Source organism: Thermobia domestica, chromosome 17 (assembly GCF_964235325.1).
Source record: "Thermobia domestica chromosome 17, izTheDome1.hap1.1, whole genome shotgun sequence".
NCBI classification, from domain to species: domain Eukaryota; kingdom Metazoa; phylum Arthropoda; class Insecta; order Zygentoma; family Lepismatidae; genus Thermobia; species Thermobia domestica.
Genome location: NC_137470.1, coordinates 136,733,393 through 136,753,006, shown reverse-complemented (window position 1 = coordinate 136,753,006; position 19,614 = coordinate 136,733,393). Strand labels below are relative to the sequence as shown.

General features: G+C 36.5%; 1 protein-coding gene across 1 annotated transcript in view; it reads right to left on the bottom strand.

Moving 5' to 3' along the window:
- LanA (laminin subunit alpha) overlaps positions 1–12,046 on the bottom strand; it is a 402,631-nt gene extending 390,585 nt beyond the window's left edge. Inside the window, exon 1 of the mRNA XM_081744326.1 lies at positions 11,750–12,046. Within this exon, the coding sequence (XP_081600452.1) occupies positions 11,750–11,974 (225 nt within the window). The 5' untranslated portion in view covers positions 11,975–12,046. The remainder of the gene's footprint in view (positions 1–11,749) is intronic.
- Positions 12,047–19,614: the final 7,568 nt, after the last annotated feature.

Here is a 19,614-nt window from a genome sequence, read left to right as displayed (position 1 = left end):
TGGAAGATGAGTTCAACAGAGATTATAGGGCTATATTCCGCCGATTATATTTTATTTAATAACTATTTAGAAGAGATAACGAAAACGAGTCTACATAATGAAAATGGAATTTCCGTAGAAGATAGAATGGTGAGGTGTATACGGTTTGGGGTTGATATGGTTGTTGTTGTAGAATCTAAAAAGAAAATTAATAAGATGTAGAAAACTTGAGAAGGGCTTGTGAAGAATATGGGATGAAAATAAATGTTAGAAAGACAAAATCCATGGTGATTGAAACGAAGCGATCGGTGTGAAATATAGAAGTAGGAGCGGGAAAAAACAACAAGTGATTAGTTTTCGATATCTGAGTACTATTACTAGTGATGATTTGACATGCGAACGTGAAATAAAAGCAAGGATAGAAATGGCGAAAAGAGCCTTTAGGATGGAGGAAATAGTATTTTGAGGGGACCACGAATAGAGTTGTAAAGAAAAATACTCACAAAATGCTTCGTTTACTGTATTTTACTGTATTTATAGGACATAAACATGGACGAAACTGTAGAAACTCTTAAGAAGGAACTGTATCATGAGGGATGTGCTAGAGGGTATGGTGGCAGGGAAGAGAGGGAGAGGACGAATTAGACTATATAGAAACAGAATTAGGCTATTGGCGATATCAAAACAGAAAAATCGTATGTGAAGATGGAGAGGTTAACAGAAGATCGTGGAGCATGGCAGCTTCTCAGCTGCGGTAAGTGACCCGCTGGTAATGGCGGAATACTTCTGATATAATGATACTGATGATGCACAGTAGGAACAGAAATATCCACTTTACTGTCATTGCTAATACGAATCACAATGCAAATTTCTACAGGTTGTCAAAATACCTCGCTCTAAAAGCTGTAGAAAACTATCTGTTACTATGCAAGGGAAAATCATAGGTCGAGCAACAATTAGACAAATTGCCATTCAGATAGCTAGGGGTATTAGCTGTGACGAGAAAACAGTGAAGAAATTGATTTAGCGGTATGAAGAAGGTAGTGAATATTTCACATCTTGGCCAAGAAGTAGGAGACCAATAATAATAATAATAATAATAATAATAATAATAATAATAATAATAATAATAATAATAATAATAATCATCATCATCATCATCCCAGGAATTTATATTTATTTCCAGCAAAACTTTTGCATACCCTCCTAGTGCAATATGATGTTTTTGTAAAACGGCAATTATAAAATTGTCAAGCTGAATTTGAAAGTCATAATAAGTAGTGCTTTATTTACTTATTGCACAATTCTTTTATGCCAGTAGCTTTCGCCACCTTACTCGCTCTTCATGCTTACTCAGGAGGAAGCTGCAGGTCCCTAGGTTGGGAACTACTGCTTTCCACCAAGGAATTCAGACAGCCTGTTAGAAATTTGCGTTCTGACCAACATCAGAAAATTGTGTTCTTCTGTTCCTACTGCGCATGCACCAGTGAATTTCCATGGAAGATCATGAATAATTCTGATAATTTATATAATATTTATGGCCGAATATGTAATAAAACCTATATCAATAATATATATCATTCCTCAAAGTAACGAATACGGTAAACATTAAAAAATCAATAGACATACTACAACAGGGTGAAATAGTTATAAACTTCAGACACTACAAAATACATTTTATTTGTTCTTCCCGCTGGTCTAGTGGCTAGCACGTGTGCCTCAGGTGTATGTGGTTCCGGGTTCGATTCCCCGTGGGGGAAGTTAGGAATTTTAACTGTCATACCTACGTGGATGTTTTTGTGTTCGTGTTCTTGTCGTTCAAGGTTAATGGAAAAGATTGTAAAACGTGTATAACCGAGTAGAAAATAGAGACAAGTTACTCATATGTCAGATACGTTCGGTGAATCAGTTAACTTAAAGAAAAGAAAATAGTGTCCAAGGCATTTGTCTGTAATTGTAAAAAAAAAAAAAAAAAAACCCTCTTAAAAGTTACTTTCAAACCCACCAAAGTAACATTTTTCTTTTACCTGTTCTCGAAGTTCCTCTTCGTATTTCTATCTGATTCGATTAAATAGAGCTTCGAATAGAGACTATGTTGAATTCATTTATTGACTAAGCCTGAAATTCTGATAAAGATATGGCTATGATTTTACTACTACTATTATTATTATTATTATTATTATTATTATTATTATTATTATTATTATTATTATTATTATTATTATTATTATTATTATTATTATTATTATTTAAAATACGAAGTTTCAAATCAGGCGATGCAATGTTTACGTAAACTAAATGATAATTTATTTGATAATATTTACTAGTCAATTATACATTTGTGAGGTTTTGCTTTGGGAAATTAAGTGCATACAACATTGAATAGTAAGAGTATTACAATAAAAATATATTATTAAAAATATTGATTAAGTAATTGGAGTTAAACATGCTTTCCAGTAGGAACTATATATAGAGAGGATTTACTTTAAAATGTGATGCAAACGAATATTCGAGTTTTAATCCGAATAGAAATCGATAACTTACACAAGGATATTTACTTCATTAGTTGTATAAATCTTTATGCTTATCGTATTATAATTCTATTTAAAATTATGATTTTTCCATTTCAAAACGTAGAAGGAGAAATAAATATAATATTCTATTTGTTAAGGATACCTTTCAAACAGTGAAGATTTCAGGGCATGACCTGTCGGAGAATTTGAGATCCTGTCGACATAAATTTCCCCTTCGTGGCCATAAGTTATCTTCGATCATGCTCAAATGGACTAATAATGTTTTATCAGTTTTTTCTCATTCATATCTTGACCATTACCGGGGAAGAATCTTCTGAAATTGTCAATGCTTATAATTAGTTTTTCACTACAAATCAAAGGATAATAATGACATATTGAACATACTTAATATTTTGTTCTCAGCTGTGGATGTTAGATTTGCAATTCATATAATGTTCGCTTCTAATCGAATTTGAGAGAAAAGTAGTTTCCAAAGATTTATTCAAAGAAATGTTCTCAGTCCTCTGATGAAAATAGGAACACACTTTTAAGAAAAAAAACAAAACGAATATTTTCTACAGGGTTTGAACACATAAACTTCTGATTGACAGACTAGTCACCCAAACCGCTCGACCAGTTCGTATGCCTTCAATGACCTCTTTTGACTTTTGTGTAAAGTGGTTTCCTGCTCCACACTTTTTTGTTTTGTTTATGTCGATACAACTATAAGTTTGTGGTGAATATTTGGACGTTACAGGTCTTGCAATGCATAAAAGGGTTTTTCGTATAAATTACATTCAATTTTATGTCCTAATAACTTATATACAACAGGTTGAATCTGTGAAATGATTGGGGTTGGAGTGATCGTAAATATTTTCATAGTTAGGAGCCTGGATATGCAAACCCGCTTAGCGTGGGGATTTACTTATGTGAAATTTGGTACATGACCTGTCCATCTAAGTCTCCTAGACTTGATGACCCTAACAATATTCGGTAAACGGTTTAATTTATGTAGTTCCTCGTTATGAAGCTTCCGCCATTCCCCATTCCCTCTTGGGTCCAAACATTCGTCTCAGGATTTTATTCTCAAATACTTTAGTATGCGTTCTTTTCTTAGAGCAAGCGATCACGTTTCTCAACCATACATTACAACAGGTATGATTATCCTTTTATATAGGCTATTTTAAGCTTGAAATTCCTCGACAGTACTCGCGAGGACGAAAGATTTTGAACTGAATAATAACACGCTATTCCTGCTTTCAATTGACATTTAATTCCTTTGTAGATATGATTTTCATCTGTTAATATTGATATATCAAAATAACAAGTAGTAGAAAGCAGGTATTTTCGATTTTTATGTTGATAACTATAGGACAAAACTGGTAGCAGATAGAGAGAAACGGTTATCTGCTATGGATTAAACGTTCCAAGAATATATTCTATCTCCATTCTAATCTCTCTACTACAATCGGAAGTGGTAGAAATCTACTATAACTTCCGGCTTCGATATTAATTGAATAAACGCCACTGAAACCAAAATCCTTTACGTGGTGTGCAAGTGACAGTGTTACTTGTTTAAAAATAAACTTCCTAGAATTGTATAAGAAAAATAAGTGGGAACGGAACAATACAAAAAGCGCTTTTCTATCATAGAACGTGACAGAACATTTTTATGAGTTAATTTAATTTTTACGCTTCATCGAAATTCAAACAATAGGAGTTGTCGTTAAGGCTCAGCGAAAACCTATTATGGCAATATATATGAGGATGATTCAGAAAGTAATGAAAGTAATGAATGTAATGCCTCTAAGCCCACTACTTGGCCAATAATATTACAAACATTCTGAACTGTTTATAACTAATGTACTGATCTCAGCTATAGAATGTCACTTGTTTCGCCTGCAGTACTGAAGTCTGGATGAAACAGCGGGCTATCATTGAATTTCTGACTATGGAAGGTTGTGCGACCAGGAACATTCATCGCCGGCGACGAGTCGTGGACACACCATTACGACCCGGAAACGAAGCGTCAGTCGATGGAGTACCGTCACACGTTCTCTCCTCCGCCAATAAAAAATCAAAGTTGTCCCATTTGTTGGCAAAGTGTTGTTGACATTCTGTCTCATCCTGCCTATAGTCCATATCTTGCGTCCTGCGACTTTTGGCTCTTTCCCAAACTTAAGGATCACCTTAAGGGCCAACGCTACAGTTATGACGCGGAGGTGGAAGCAACAGTTCGGTAATGGTATTGCCAGCAGCCACCAAAAAATTCTTCGGTGATGGCATGAAAAAACTTGTTTCGCGTTAGTGCAAGTGTGTTGCCCGTAATGGGAACTATGTTGAAAAATGATGTCACCGTTTGTATCTGGCATTGCAAGCTTTCTACTGATACCTGTATCAAAGTGGAAGGAAACGGGAGAACCACAAGAAAACCCACGAACATGGTATTTGTTCACCACAAAGCTCACTTGACGTGAGCTGGGATCGAACCAAGGACCCAATGCACTAGAGGAAAACGCTCCACCACTGAGCCATCAAGGCCCCAAAGGTTCACTAGAAATATGCACCACCAAATTATCTTTAAAGTATACCTTTATGAGACCATTGTTAACATTTATCATCCCTAAATATTGTGAACTGCATTAATGAATTAGAAATAGTAAATGTTATGAATAACCTGTTTTCTCTTGTGGTTCGGGATCCCTCTTGCGCTAGATCTGGGGCTACTAATCCTAAAGGGAGGCCCTGGATATAAGTTATCAGTATGAATTATTACCAATAGATTATTTTCCAGCAAAATATATATATATATATATATATATATATATATATATATATATATATATATATATATATATATATATATAATAGAATGACCATTAAGTGTTCTTCGATCACAATGAACTTTGGACGGTTAAACATTTTAGGGGAAAACATTAGGGAATAGCAAATATGCAAACAAAGGCAAATGCTGATAAGGTAAGCAAACGTACTGTTAGCTGAAAAGAGAGTTACTTTTAGAGACCAAAGCAGCATTAAAAATTCAACATTGAATAATGCTAAAGTCCTATAAACACTTTAAAATTAGAATTAGTTTTATTACTTTGCCAGATACAAAAATGTATTGTGCAGTAACCTAAAACCATGTATGTTACTGCTAGTACTTATCTAGACATGCAAGTTATCAGAAACGAGCTAATTGAACAAACTTAATAGCGTGTAACAGAAAAAAATGAAATGAAATCTTTAAGTTTTACGTTCCACAATTACGCCGGCTAGGCTAAAGGAGACAGTGATGATGAGAAATTAATAAAATGGTGGAATGAAGAAAGTAGGGGGGAACGGGATGACCACGAGAAAACCCACACACATGTGTTTGTCCATCATCACTTGGCCGAGCTGGAATCGAGCCAAGAACCCCATGCACCAGAGGTGAACGCTCTACCACTGAGCCACCGCGGTCCCCCTTTAACAGGAAAATAATGTCCACAGATGATACATATAGACCAGGCGCGGATCCAAGGGGGGCTATAGGGGCTATATCCCCCTTGATGCTCAGGTATACAATGGATAAAATGGGCTTCAATCCTGTTTTACACTGGATAAACCTGCAAACTGTGGTTTATCCCCTCCCTTGGTCATATCCTGGATCCGCCACTGATATAGGCCCTACCAATCGATATACATAATTAAGTTGAACAAAACGATCTGAGTTAGTGTAAATCCTCATGCACAGTTTTTGAAAAAAACAGAGTAAAATTATTTTGATTTGTAGAAAAATTGAACTTACAACTATACACTTAAAAAGTAAGAGCGGAGCCATAGAAGTCTTCTATCATGAAATTAAAATTAGGGATGCACACGAGACGAGATGGGACAGAATTTACCTTACAAAATTCGAGTCAAGACACAGCTCTTCCAATAGAGAAATATAGGGGGTCTATATTTTTCGAGTCGAGACATCACTTTTACAGTACATTTTCGAACCAAGATAGATCTTGTCTTGTGCACATCGCTAATTAAAATATTTTTATAAATACAGTGTATAACTGATAATCAACAAGAGTAAACAATAATTATAGTTCGAGTGAAGCTCTCTGGCATCATAAATGTCTTTAAGAATTATTATTGATCTTTATAAGAGGAAATTAGCAAGCCGACTTTCGGAACTTTAAATAATCGCTGCTCAAGTGATAACGAAATTACCGTAAAATTACGATTATTTCAAAGTTCCGAAATTTGCATCGTTTTTTTTTTCTTTTTTTTTTTTTTTTTTTTTTACACGATTGTGTTCCTCCGATCGAGGTCTATAATAATAACTCAACATACATTTTAACACGTTTTCAATAAAACTATACTTGTTTAACGGGGATATGATTGATGTAGCATGAAAATTTGATCTTACACACTATCTGTACTCTTTTTCTCAATAAAAACAATCTAGTTCTATCCTTTATTTCTGAAAATATGGAGGGAAGTATTTACAATTACTTATCGTCTTTTCGGCTTCAGAATAATACCTGTTCAATAATATATAGACGTAGTGGTTTATAGTATTGTACCCGCCTCCCAAATGCTTGGAGCCCGCCCAACAAAAATTTCGGGGTGCGCTTCTGGCGGCAAAGGGGCCAAGGGCGCGCACAATATAAATATTGGATGGATGGTCAGACTCTTCAAATTCTCAATTACACTGCATACAATTGTTTTAAAAATAGAGTTTTCCAGTCTTACTATTAAATGTGCTTGTTTGTTTAGCTTTCACTTTTGACGAAGAAGGGGCACAGTTTTGGTTAGCAGCACTGAAATGAAAATTGAATGAATTCTTTAGTTTTACTGTCTCAAGGTTATGCCATATAGGCTAAAGATGGAAGTGAATGGTTATGGAAGAATTGTGAAATGAGAATGTGGGAGGAAACGGGAGAATCTCGAGAAAACTCACGGACATAATGTCCATCACAAACTCACGTGTGTGGGAATCGACGTAAGGACCCTTTGGACCAGAGGAGGGCGCTGTTATCAGTGAGTCACTGTGACAACAGAAATCGCCAGATTGCACCTCTATATACAGATTTCGACTGTCTGCGTTTCCATGGGCCACAGTGGCTCAGACTCTGGTGCGTAGGGCACTCGGTTCGATCCCCGGCGAAGTAAGTTTGTGATGGAGAACAGTGTGTCCGTAGGCTTTCTCGGGGTACTATTGTTTCCTTCCACATTATCATTCTATTGATTATTCCATCACCATTCACTTGCTTTCATCATCCGTCTCTCTTAGCCTAAAGGGCATAATCGTGGGACGTTAAACTGAAAGATGAAAGATTTCATTGCATTTCCTTTCCCATTTTTAATTGTTAAGAGGCCTTATCCCAGCGAAATTAAAATACCGCTAATTTTACAGTAATCATGTGATATCTTCAAATAGATAAAATATATTCAAAATGTGGAACAAGAGCGCCCTACACAATATTATTTTGCGTGAGGTACCGTTATCACAAGTCACCTAGTGGCTTTCCGATTTCAGCCATTTAGAAACGCGAAAATAAATACCGATTTTCAAAATGGCTTGAAATCGAAACCAGATAAGTGAGTCGTGATAACGGTTTCTCATGTAAAATTATATTGTGTAGGGCGCTCTTGTTCCACATTTCGATTATCTTTTATCTATTTGAAGATATCAAATAATTACTGTAAAATTAGCGGTATTTTAATTTCGCCGGGATGAGGCCTCTTAAGGATTCGAGTGCAAATCGCCTGCAAGCTTTTCGATAAACAACTTTAATAACATTCAGCTGGATCACTGACACTCTTGGGTATAACATTAAACGTGGGGCAATTCAGAGACAAACCTACTCTTTTTATACTCAAAAAGGATGATTATATAATTTTAAAAGTTCGTGTGGCAAGGAATACATGAAACTAGTGTCCCCTTCTAGGCGGTGTCACTGCACGAGAAAATTTCGCCGTCTCAGGGGACGCCACGGCGAGAAAAAGTGAGCCAAGCCCCCAAACGATTTCCTTTCCCCCAAGAGTAGTTCCTCTGAAAGAAAACTTTTGTTTCGCTTTTAATATGTAAAAAGCCTGCCCCCTTAAAAAGTCATGGACTCTCCGCGGACAACTTGTTGCCAACGCCGTTTCCCCCTCTGTCACTTTCTGTAAATTTTTCAAATTCTGGATAGAAGTAACGACAGCACAACAAAAATTATTTCAGATATATTTGCTTCCTTAATGGAGAATATCAGTTACATACTAATCACTCCAGTTGCTATAATTATTTTAGAGGTATACATAGGGTCATCGGATAACCTGTTTCTGACTATTTTTCCTTTCCACGTATGAATCGAATTCACTAAACAACAACCATTTATATCACTACAGCAAAAATCTTCTTTTTTCTTCGATTCAAGAAATAGAAGAAAAACTAAATAGTTGTTACACTCTTTTTACGGGTTGTAGAGTACAGTTCGTTTCTATTTCTCTTTCCCTTTCGGTGCCGTGATGCTAGAGCTTTCACCTCTGGTGCATGGGGTCCCTGGTTCGATCCCAGCTGGCGCGAAGTGAACTTCGTGGTGGACAAATACTGTGTGCGTGGTTTCCCTTGGGGATCTCTCGTTTCCTCTCACTTTCTTCATTTCACCATTTCATTCATTTCTCATCATCACCATCTCCTTTAGCCTAGCCGGTATAACCATGGGTCTTTCTCTTTCTAGATTCCGATTCGGATTTTTATTTCTGGACTTTCAACAGTGATGTCCATTGTAGTCCGTCACGTATGAGGGATGACTCTCGGCGAGCACACTTTCCAGGGAAGTGGGAAAAGAAGAAAGAAATGGGGAAGCAAGGAAGCGGCCTAGGACATTTATGTTAGGTACTGGTACAATCCCGGGATTTGCCTGGTGTGAATTAGGGAAACCCAAGAAAAATCTCGCTCAGGATGGCTGGATTGAATAAGCTTTTATACCTTTCCCTCCGAGTTCCCCCACTGGGATTCGAACCCAGAACAGCTCGCACCAAAGACAAGAGCGCTGGCGACTATGTTATTCGGGGTCACTCCCCATTTTAGACATAACTATAGTGCGTCCAGTAAGAGAACGTCTCTGACAGCTCGCAGTGACATTGCCACTACTCGGGTGTCAAGGTTTTTTTTTTTCGGTGCAACTGTAGTGGCAATTTAATTAATGGTATAAGACAGAGTGATCGTGGTTGGTAACACTGGTATCAAAGTAGGGGCTGCAATGTCCCACCGCATGTGGTAAGAAACGTCAGAGACCATCTCTTGTTGGCCGTGCTATAAGTGCAATGAAAAGACCAGTGCATTGTTCAACATTGACTTAAATATGCAGGTCAAGAATATTGTTTCACGTCTAGGTCGTAGGGTCCCTGCTTCGACTTCGGCTTGAGCCAACTTGAACTGTGCTTTGCGGTCAGCTTGAAAAGAAAATGAAATGAAATCTTTGGGTTTTACGTCTTACGGTAATGCCGGCTAGGCTAAAGGAGACGGTGATGATGAGAAACGAATGAAATGGTGGAATGAAGAATGTGGGGACTCTACGACCTACTTGAGCCAACGGGGCTTTGCGGTAGGCTAAGACAGTGTGTGTAGATTTCCTCCTCGTTCTCCAGTTTTCTCACACTTTATTCATTCTACCATTTCTTTCATTATCAAAATCGCCTGTTTTCTTGTGGGACGTTAAGAAAAAAGTAAGATTTCGTGCAGAAAGTTATTGGTAGGTAAACATATGTGAAAACTACTTACATCATTAAAAAAGGTGTTTAAAATTCTCTGTTTCATTTTTTTAAAAAAATAGAACATGACAGCCTTAGTTTTGCACACAATATTCAGGTATTTTCCGAACGACGAACAGTCTTGTTCAAAAAATCTTGGCCACCCAGCTCTTTCTAAAAGGCGATATTCTAGCAACCATATGTAGGGAATTTTAACATAGCTATTCGCTCTAAATCGAGATTCCCATAAACCAAAGAAAATCCACATTTGTTTCATTAAGATCATTAATTAGGTTTCTGGAGTTTTGGCACCCACGACCATGATAGCCCGTCACGTATGAGGGAGTTGAGTTGAGTTGATTTTGAGTTTAACGTCCCGTTCAGTGGTGAGGCTATATGAGACGTGGACCTACTGATTAACGTGGAATCCGAACATGAGCTCCCGCCGGGAATAGAACCCGGGCGTATGAGGGATGACGTTCCTGGATGATCACACTATCCGAGGAAAGGGAAGGAAGAACCTATATGTTAGGTACCACCCCGATATTTGCCTGATGTGAATGAGGAAAACCCAGGAAACCCTGACTCAGGATGGCTCGCCTGAAAAGCTTTTACACTTTATCGACTGAGTGTTCCCACTGTGAATCGAACCCGAGACCGCTCGCACCAAAGGCGACTACGCAACGTGGGACACGGACACTCCTGATTTAATTCCAAATGTAGGTAAGAGTGCTTGACTTTTCAAAAGATAAGTGCTGGCCAAGTTTTTTTGGAAAAGACTACATTTCACAGACACAATATTCAACATTTTTTCCTTTTTTTTTAAAAAAAAATAATTAACAGTAATGATCTTCATTACGGAACTAAGTTCTAACTTTGGACAAACAAACAAGAATAGCCTATTTCCTGCGAGGGCCGAGGGTAAGTATTTGAAATGAAATGAAAAAATGAAATCTTTGAGTTTTACGTCCCACGAATATGGCGGTTAGGCTAAAGGAGACGGTGATAATGAGTAATGAATGAAAATGGTGTAATGAAGAAAGTGGGAGGAAACGGGAGAACCCCGAGAAAACCCACGCACACGGTGTTTGTCCACCACAAAGTTCACTTGGCGGGAGCAGGGTTTCAACCCGAGACCCCTAGCAAACCCTGCTCCCGCCAAGTGAAATTTGTGGTGGACAAACACCGTGTGCGTGGGTTTTCTCGGGGTTCTCCCGTTTCCTCCCACTTTCTTCATTACACCATTTTCATTCATTACTCATTATCACCGTCTCCTTTAGCCTAACCGCCATATTCGTGGGACGTAAAACTGAAAGATTTCATTTCATTTCAAAGTAATTGAAATCGTAAAATAGTATTCAAAGTAATTGAAATCTAACTCCTGGTAATCGGATCCGGAAGCAAATACGCTAGCAAAGATTGTCTTCAAGCACTCCAAACAGAAAAGTAAAAGAATCAAATATCTATTAATACTTTGGATTAAAAAAATAAAGACAAGGGACACTAAAAAGTTTGCAATAAAAAGACCATGTACTTACTTGACCTTGGATTAAATTAATATTGACGTCCCCAGCCGCATTTGCTCCTGTTAATTTGCAATACAATTCCGGTCCTTGGCTGTCTTCCCCACATGTCGCTGTAGCCCAAATTCTTCGTCCCTCAGCTAAATTGAAATACGGCGGCGTAAGCACCACTCCCTGGGAGGGCAGTGCTTGGAGGGCCAGCAGAGAAACCGCTGCTACGCACAGCAGCGGACCCTGCATCCTGAACAATCCACAGTTGACAACCGAACTGAGTGGTTTCCAGTTCAGGCAAGCACAAGAGATAACGGCGGCGCGAATATCCCCATCAACAAGCAGACGACAGAACATGCATAGCACGTATGGTATGGATGGGTCGCCTCTACTTCCGTTGTTTTTTCTCTTCTCAGAAGATGAGGGCTTCTATTCAAGCTGACGTTGGCAGATAAGAACACATGTTCTCACAATCAGCATTTGAATTGAAAGTTCTGTTAGTTGATCCTATATCAAAGCAACAGGAAATTATTGGCTTAAACATCATAATTACAAGAGCCTATTTCAGGGGCGGACTGGCAACCATAGGGCCCACCCTGCTAAACTGAAATGAGGGCCCACTGTCTAAAAATGTAAGAAAATGTACTTGGCATTCTTCATGTGTATTACATATAAAAGTTCATCTTCGAACCCATAAATAGTATCCCATATATTCATACAAAAGCAAAACACTAATTACAAAAAATCTGAAGTAGGAACATTTTAATAATAACTCATGCAGTGTGTAATTGGCATTATCATTTTTTATTGTAAACACACACAATACCGGAATTGGTGCTTTCAGTTATTTATATAATGCTATTGTTTTTTTATGTAGTGAATTTAAACCATTTATTTAAACAAATGAATGTCATGTTTTAGAAAACCAAAAATATATACACGTGCAATATGTAAAAACTAATCTCAAGTCAACTTTGAAACACTACAACAACCCCCGCAATGTTTTAGGGCCTGGTTGTCTCATAGACGGAACCTTTTCAAGTTGACAAACGTGAAGAAGAATAAGGTCTGTTCATGAAAGTTTAACTTTACGTCTTTTTTTTATGCAAAACACAAGTTTGCGCGAGTTACCCTGCCATATTTTTGATGCTGGTAGGTTTAGTTCAGCACATCTTTTTAAAATTAGTGGAGGGGGCCCACCTGTTTGGGGGCCCACCCTGCATTTGCGGGGTAGCAGGGTGGGCCAGTCCGTCCCTGGCCTATTTAATCGAAGGACTCAAACTCGAAGACATACTTAAAAATTACGCCTAATGAAACATTTTAAATTTTTCACATGAAAATAAGTTTAGTGAAATGTGTTTTGATTTTTAAGCAATCTTGAGTTGAGTTGATTTGGAGTTTAAAGTCCCTTTCAGCAGCGAGGCGATATGAGACGGGACCCACTGATTAACGTGGAATCCTAACCACATGAGCTCCCTCCGGGAATCGAACCCGGGTTTCCCACGCCAAAGGCGCGTACGCCAATCGGTTCATAAGTATATCCAATTACTGGTTAGCAGTGGTGATCTTAGAAACTTTCCCCTGGGAGGGATTTTTAAAATATGGGGTCTAAAAAGCGGTACAGTGAAAATGCTAGTAACCCAAATTGAGCACGGCCTGACATACGGCACCGGGAGGAAATTTCGTAGTGTCGGGATGTATTTCTCCCTGGCCACCCCCTGAAATTATCACTGCTGATCAGGTTATCTACCGTAAATTGACCAGCTATCCCACACTTCAGAGTCCTCCGGAAACATTTTCAGCGTTAGCGATGGGTTTATCAGCTTTAATGCCGATTGCATTACTTCTATTTTTTCCCCATCCCTCCTTCTTATTTCAGAAATAATACATTCTATCCAACTTTTCAGAATACATTTTTTTTTTCACTATCAATATTCTATCCAACACCGTTTCATGTTTTCTTAAAATTATTTCGAAAATAGATTTTGACTCCGCTGATTCCCGAACTCTTCCTCATTACATTTTCTGATTCACCAGCAAACCTATTCTAAAGAATACCTTATGAAATTTAGCAAATGCAATTTTTCTTACGACGCAAATTTAAGCAGAACTTCAACTTCGTAGGCCTACATTTTGGTGAGATGTGCTGTTATTTTTGCCATTATGACACCATGTTAAGATGTAGGTCCACGTCTCACATAACCTTGTTGCTGAAAGGGGCGATAAACTCAAATCATATCATATGACAGCAGTGACGGCTATACCACATGTGCATCACGTGCATTTGCACACGGTGACAAGTTTCGATGGGCGGAAAAATCTGTCATACATATAATATTTAAAATAAATATTTCTTGTTGAAAACAGACTTCATGATTTAGTTAAATTTACTAGGATGATCTTCTATTTGAATACTATATTCATAAATCATGTTCAAGTCTCATTAGATTAACATCACACGGACAATGCTAAAGCAAATTGTCTCAGCATGAATTGCTTGATTGTTGTCAAATACAAGAACTCAATTCTCGAATAGTAGTAAATATCTGTTCCATTTAGTTAGTTATCACAGTTTTGATATGAAAACTAGTCTTGTCTTTGTGAGAAGCACGTTACTTATCATAAAGGGTAGAAAAATATTTGTAAATATTTTAAACAGTTGTCGGAGGAAAAATCAAGAAATAAAGGCACAAGAGCTAGTTGCACTGGAATTGCAAACTGATATATTGAGATTGAAGTTCTATATTGAATTCTATATAAAAAAGGATTACCATCTTTGCTGTGCAGATGTGTTTGCTTTATTTTTCATTAACATGGATTTAATATTATTATTTTAAAAACAGACACAACGAGATTGTATTTGTAGTGTTAGATCTTTCTGAGTGCGAGTACTCTTTTCTCCCCTTTGTTGTTCATGATTTGGTAGTATACTTAAAATCGTGGCTTTTAAGATTTGTTCTTTCTGGAGAAACTGGGGGGATGATGCCATTGCACGGGGGGGCAAATTGCCTAGGGCTGGCCTTGCATCACAGCCAGTACGACACATGGTTCTGGAAGAGTTGGAGAAAGTAGTAGTATCATTTTAGATTTTGCCGAGGGAAGACACAAACACTGACACAAACAGTTTCATTTTTTTATTAGTATATAATTTATTAAAAACCAAGTTTTCTAAAACTACAAGAGGGCAATTACCCCTGCCATCCCCACACAACGCCTCTGGAGACCTTCATTCAACAGTGCATTAGCAATGATTGCTTGTGATATAAAATCTTCTTATAAATTTATGAACGTACACGCACACACAGAATCTTTGTATTTTCTAAATTATTATATAATTATATGCACTATCATTTCAGTCAATGGGCGTGGCGAACAAAGTAAGTGGGCTGGAAACTTTAAAAAATCAAATAATTTAGTCCTTTTACAGGGTGGATAATTTATCTGGAACATCCGTGATAACGGAGAAACCACAAGAGGGAGAAAATGAAAACTTTGCATGAAGTAAATTTGAGGAGGAGGACATCGGCTTACGTATTAAACACCACCACCCAGTAAACAGTGTTTCCAACCCAGTATAAAGTAACGCCAGATTATTACATATTTCAAATCAACATGTTAAAATACTACATTTGTTATTCAGTGTTGCAAACTAAGGATGTTATAATATCACAAATATCCAAAGTTTGGAAACAGCTATCACACGTACAACACAACAGACATGGACAAGACAATGCACACCGGAAGTATTTTAGCGTTGGATACTATGGTCATGGTCCGACTTGTTTTGAATGAATAGCAACGAAGTTACAAGTGCTTGAAAATTTGATTTTTTTTGAAAGTCTTTATTTCGAAAATATGCTTAGATAAGTAATTAGATATTATACTTATCATATCTAATTACCTCTGTAGTTTGCAATTGTTAAACAAATCATTTTGCCGTTTACAACACTTCGATATCTTAAATCGTTCCGGAGATATGATTAACATTGATAAAGTTCGCAACACTGTTGAAAATGGCGTATTTCTGGGCAATATTTAAACTGATGGTTGTTTTTCTTATCTTTTATAGCATTGTAGGAATAACTTTTAGTAGGTCTAATTACAACAAGTTCTCGCAATTACATGATTTAAGCAGTTTTGTAAACTTCAGCAATGTTTACCATAGCTCCGGAACGGTTTGAGATATCGAAGTGCCGCAAACGGAAAAATAATTTGCATATCCATTGCAAACCACACAAGTAACTAGATATAATACTTATCTATAAGCATTTTTTCAAAATAAAACCTTTCGATAAAATTCAAATTTTCAAGCCCTCGTAACTTCGTTGCCATTCATTCAAAACAAGTCATACCATGGCCATAGTCTCCAATGATAAAATACTTCCGAAGTGCATTGTCTTGTCCATCTCTGTTGTGCTGTACATGCGATAGAAGTTTCCAAACTTTGGATGTTTGTGATATTATAACATTCTTAGTTTGCAACACTGAATAATAAATTGTATTTTATGTTTTCGTTTAACATGCTGATATGAAATATGCAAGAATCTGGCGTAGTGCCATTTGAAAAAAAAATATAATTTTATACTGGGATGGCAACACTGTTCACTGAGTAGTGCTGTTTAATACGCAAAACGATGTCTCTTTCCTTATATATGCTTCGTGCAAAGTTTAGATTTTCTCTCTCTTCTGGTTTCTCCGTTATCACGCATATTCCAGATAAATTGTACACCCTATATATATACATTGTGTTTAAAAAAGACAACTTCCTAGTTTTAATATGTCCTAGAATCTGTACAAAGTGACACATTATTCTAGTTTCTGGTGTTTGATGTAGAGCTGGGACAAACTTTGCGTCCACCAATCAGAGACATCTGGCGCCAAGACAAGGTTATTTGATAATAGGTCTTTGTTTACAGGAATGTCGTTTATCCTTGAGTACACAAAGAGACAAATCCGATAACCATTGCTTTAGGTACATTTCCAAGGAACAGATTATCAAGATTGTATGAATTTACTTGTTGAGGTATTGTATATGATCGAGTTTCAACTCTTGTAAGAGGTAATTTGGTCGTTTCATGCACCATACCTGAATTTATTTCCATACCAACATGTGCAGATGTGTCAACACGTCGTGCATACATCGTAACTTCTTGAAGCACTACTTAATAAGATGTATTTGGAGTGTGCATTAAACAAAACATATCTTTTGTTCGGTGTAATTTAATACGAAGACCAACTTTGTTTGGAAGCACACGACCTAAACTTGCAATATCAACATGAATACGTCCGTACATTTCAAATGGTGCACTATTCTTAACAAAAGCAGCACGTTTATTAAATCATATATTTGCTTCATCTAATGTATTAAATTGTTTTGCGGTATCTTTGTACCATAAAGAAGATGTAAGATGTGTTTGCGAAGCATCGTTTGAATAATTTAACAAGGTTTCAATATATGCGCGATAAGGATAAGATCCAGATGACGAACTAATTAATTTATCATTTAATGAAATATCAACTTGACTAAATAATGAATGTAAAAAGTTATTTACTGGTGCAACTACATCGATTGCATCTAAATTATTACCATTTGATTTTTTAATTTTACAACGTACATAAAGATAAAGATAGGCAGGATGAATAAATTCACCTGTTTCACCAGGAATAACAAATTCAATAGGTCCTTCTGAAGTTAGTGTAGAAATAGGACGATATTCCACATAAGAAGTTGCTTCTATAACAGTTTGTATCATTGGAACGGAAAAAGAGTCAAATTCTGAAGTACAACACTCATGGTTATTTGAATTAAGTAAAGCCATTATGAAAATATATCTTTAGTCTTCCTTCTTTTTGTTTTACGTTTAACAGTACAAGAATGTTTACGTTTGATTGGTGGTCCAATTCGTATTACAGGAGCTTTACGTTTTCGTGGCCGTCTCTTACCGCTACCAGATAGTAACTGACAGACTTTATTAACAGCTTTTGTCTTTAATGTTTCACCAGCCTCTTTTACACGTGCGCGAACGGATTCTTTTATTGGACGATTTTATAATACATCGCCTGCAACTTGTATACCTGTTTGTAATGCTTGACGACCTGATGCTTTGGCACCTTGTTTAAGGAATGGTAATTAATGCAATACGTGCTAAACCTTTAAAGAAACTACCGATAAAGTGTCCACGTTGATAAAATGGTCCTGAAAAATAAGGTATTCCACGACTACGTTGATAACATATACGTCTAGATTTCATCTTTTATTTTTGAGCAGCGCGTTTAAAATGAAGTGTTACCGTCAATGTCTCGGAACGAAATGGCAAATTTCGCCCTGCATGGTCCTTTAGTAGTACTTCGATATTGTTAAAACAAAATTTTGAAACTGGTAAATAATGAATATCTTGAAATGTAATTGTTTGCACTTTTCCGTATTTCACATTGCAAATTGTTGCAATACGTAATAATGGTGCTTTGGTATCACCTAAATATTGATATTGTACAATATCACTATACACAAAAATTTGAGGTGGATAACCAATATCAACGTAAGGTTGTTTAAATCCACGTTTATGTAAAACAGGATCTTTATTTTCGGGAAATCCTAATTGTAAAGACAATGTTGGTGACAATGTAAGTGATTTAACACGTTGATCACATTCTAGGAATACTGTATTTGACACATTAAATCTTATGAATTCGGAAACTTTATTTAATTCTTCGATTAAATGGTATACGGTTGGATAATATCCCGGTGTAATTTTACTTTTCTGAGGATCCCCATTTTTTAATGTAAGCCATACAAGATTTTCACCATCGATAACATTATGACATGTTAGCGGAATGTATATTTCACTTAAACCAACACACCAATCGGATTCAGATAAGCGAATAGTGTTATTTAATTGATTAATAAAATGTGACGGAGAATTTTTTGGATATACATCAGTACTAGAATTTGAAACGAGTGTAATGTACAAACTATCATCAATACTATCAGAAATCATTTTTGCTTAAAGTGTAGTGTTAAGTTTGCAGTTCCAAATTGAAATGGTAGTTTTTGTCCGTGTTCATCTTTTAAGTTTACTTCTATCGTGTCAAAATACTTTTTCTCTACTTTAATATAGTGTGGTGTGTGAAACAGAAAACATTTGATGTGCGCGTGCTCTTCATCATAAACATTAAGTTTTTGAAGTAAAGGTCCTACGTCTTGTTGTTGTTTGTCAACATCAACACAAACGTTTACTTCAGTTGGAATATTATAATCTAAATTGCACGGGAATTTTCCACGTGACATTATTCTTTCTTGTGTGTTTGGTGGTTTTAAGTAGACAATAGGAGAAAAATCTGTTGAATGTTCATTAATAAAACCTAAAATGTGCTGCAATCCTTTTGTAATACCAATCATACACTAGTCGGATGATTTTAAAATATGTGATATAAATACTTGATTTTTATTTTTATGATGTCTTATCATACGTACATTTTCAGGTATCATATCTAAAATACTTTTAACAGAAGAATAATATCCTGGTACGCTATTAATTTCGTGACGTTCATGTTTACCATCAATTACAGTATTTATGGTATTTTTTTCGTTTCCACCTACATTATAAAAACTCCAAGGAATATTAACTTGTGTTACTGCAACACCCCATTCACCATCTTTTAAATCAATAGGTTGTGCAAGTTTTACTCTATACGATGCGGTTGTATTATCAAAAAGTTTACTACTTGCATTTGAAGGAAGCGTAACGTAAAAGTTGTGTTTAAATGTTGAATTCATTTTGAAGACTGAACAGATTTCGCTTTAATCCATGAATTCATACTTGACGGATATCCTAACCACTTTACATAAATCCACCCCTTTTTCGTTTAAGTACTTTCTCAATTAAATA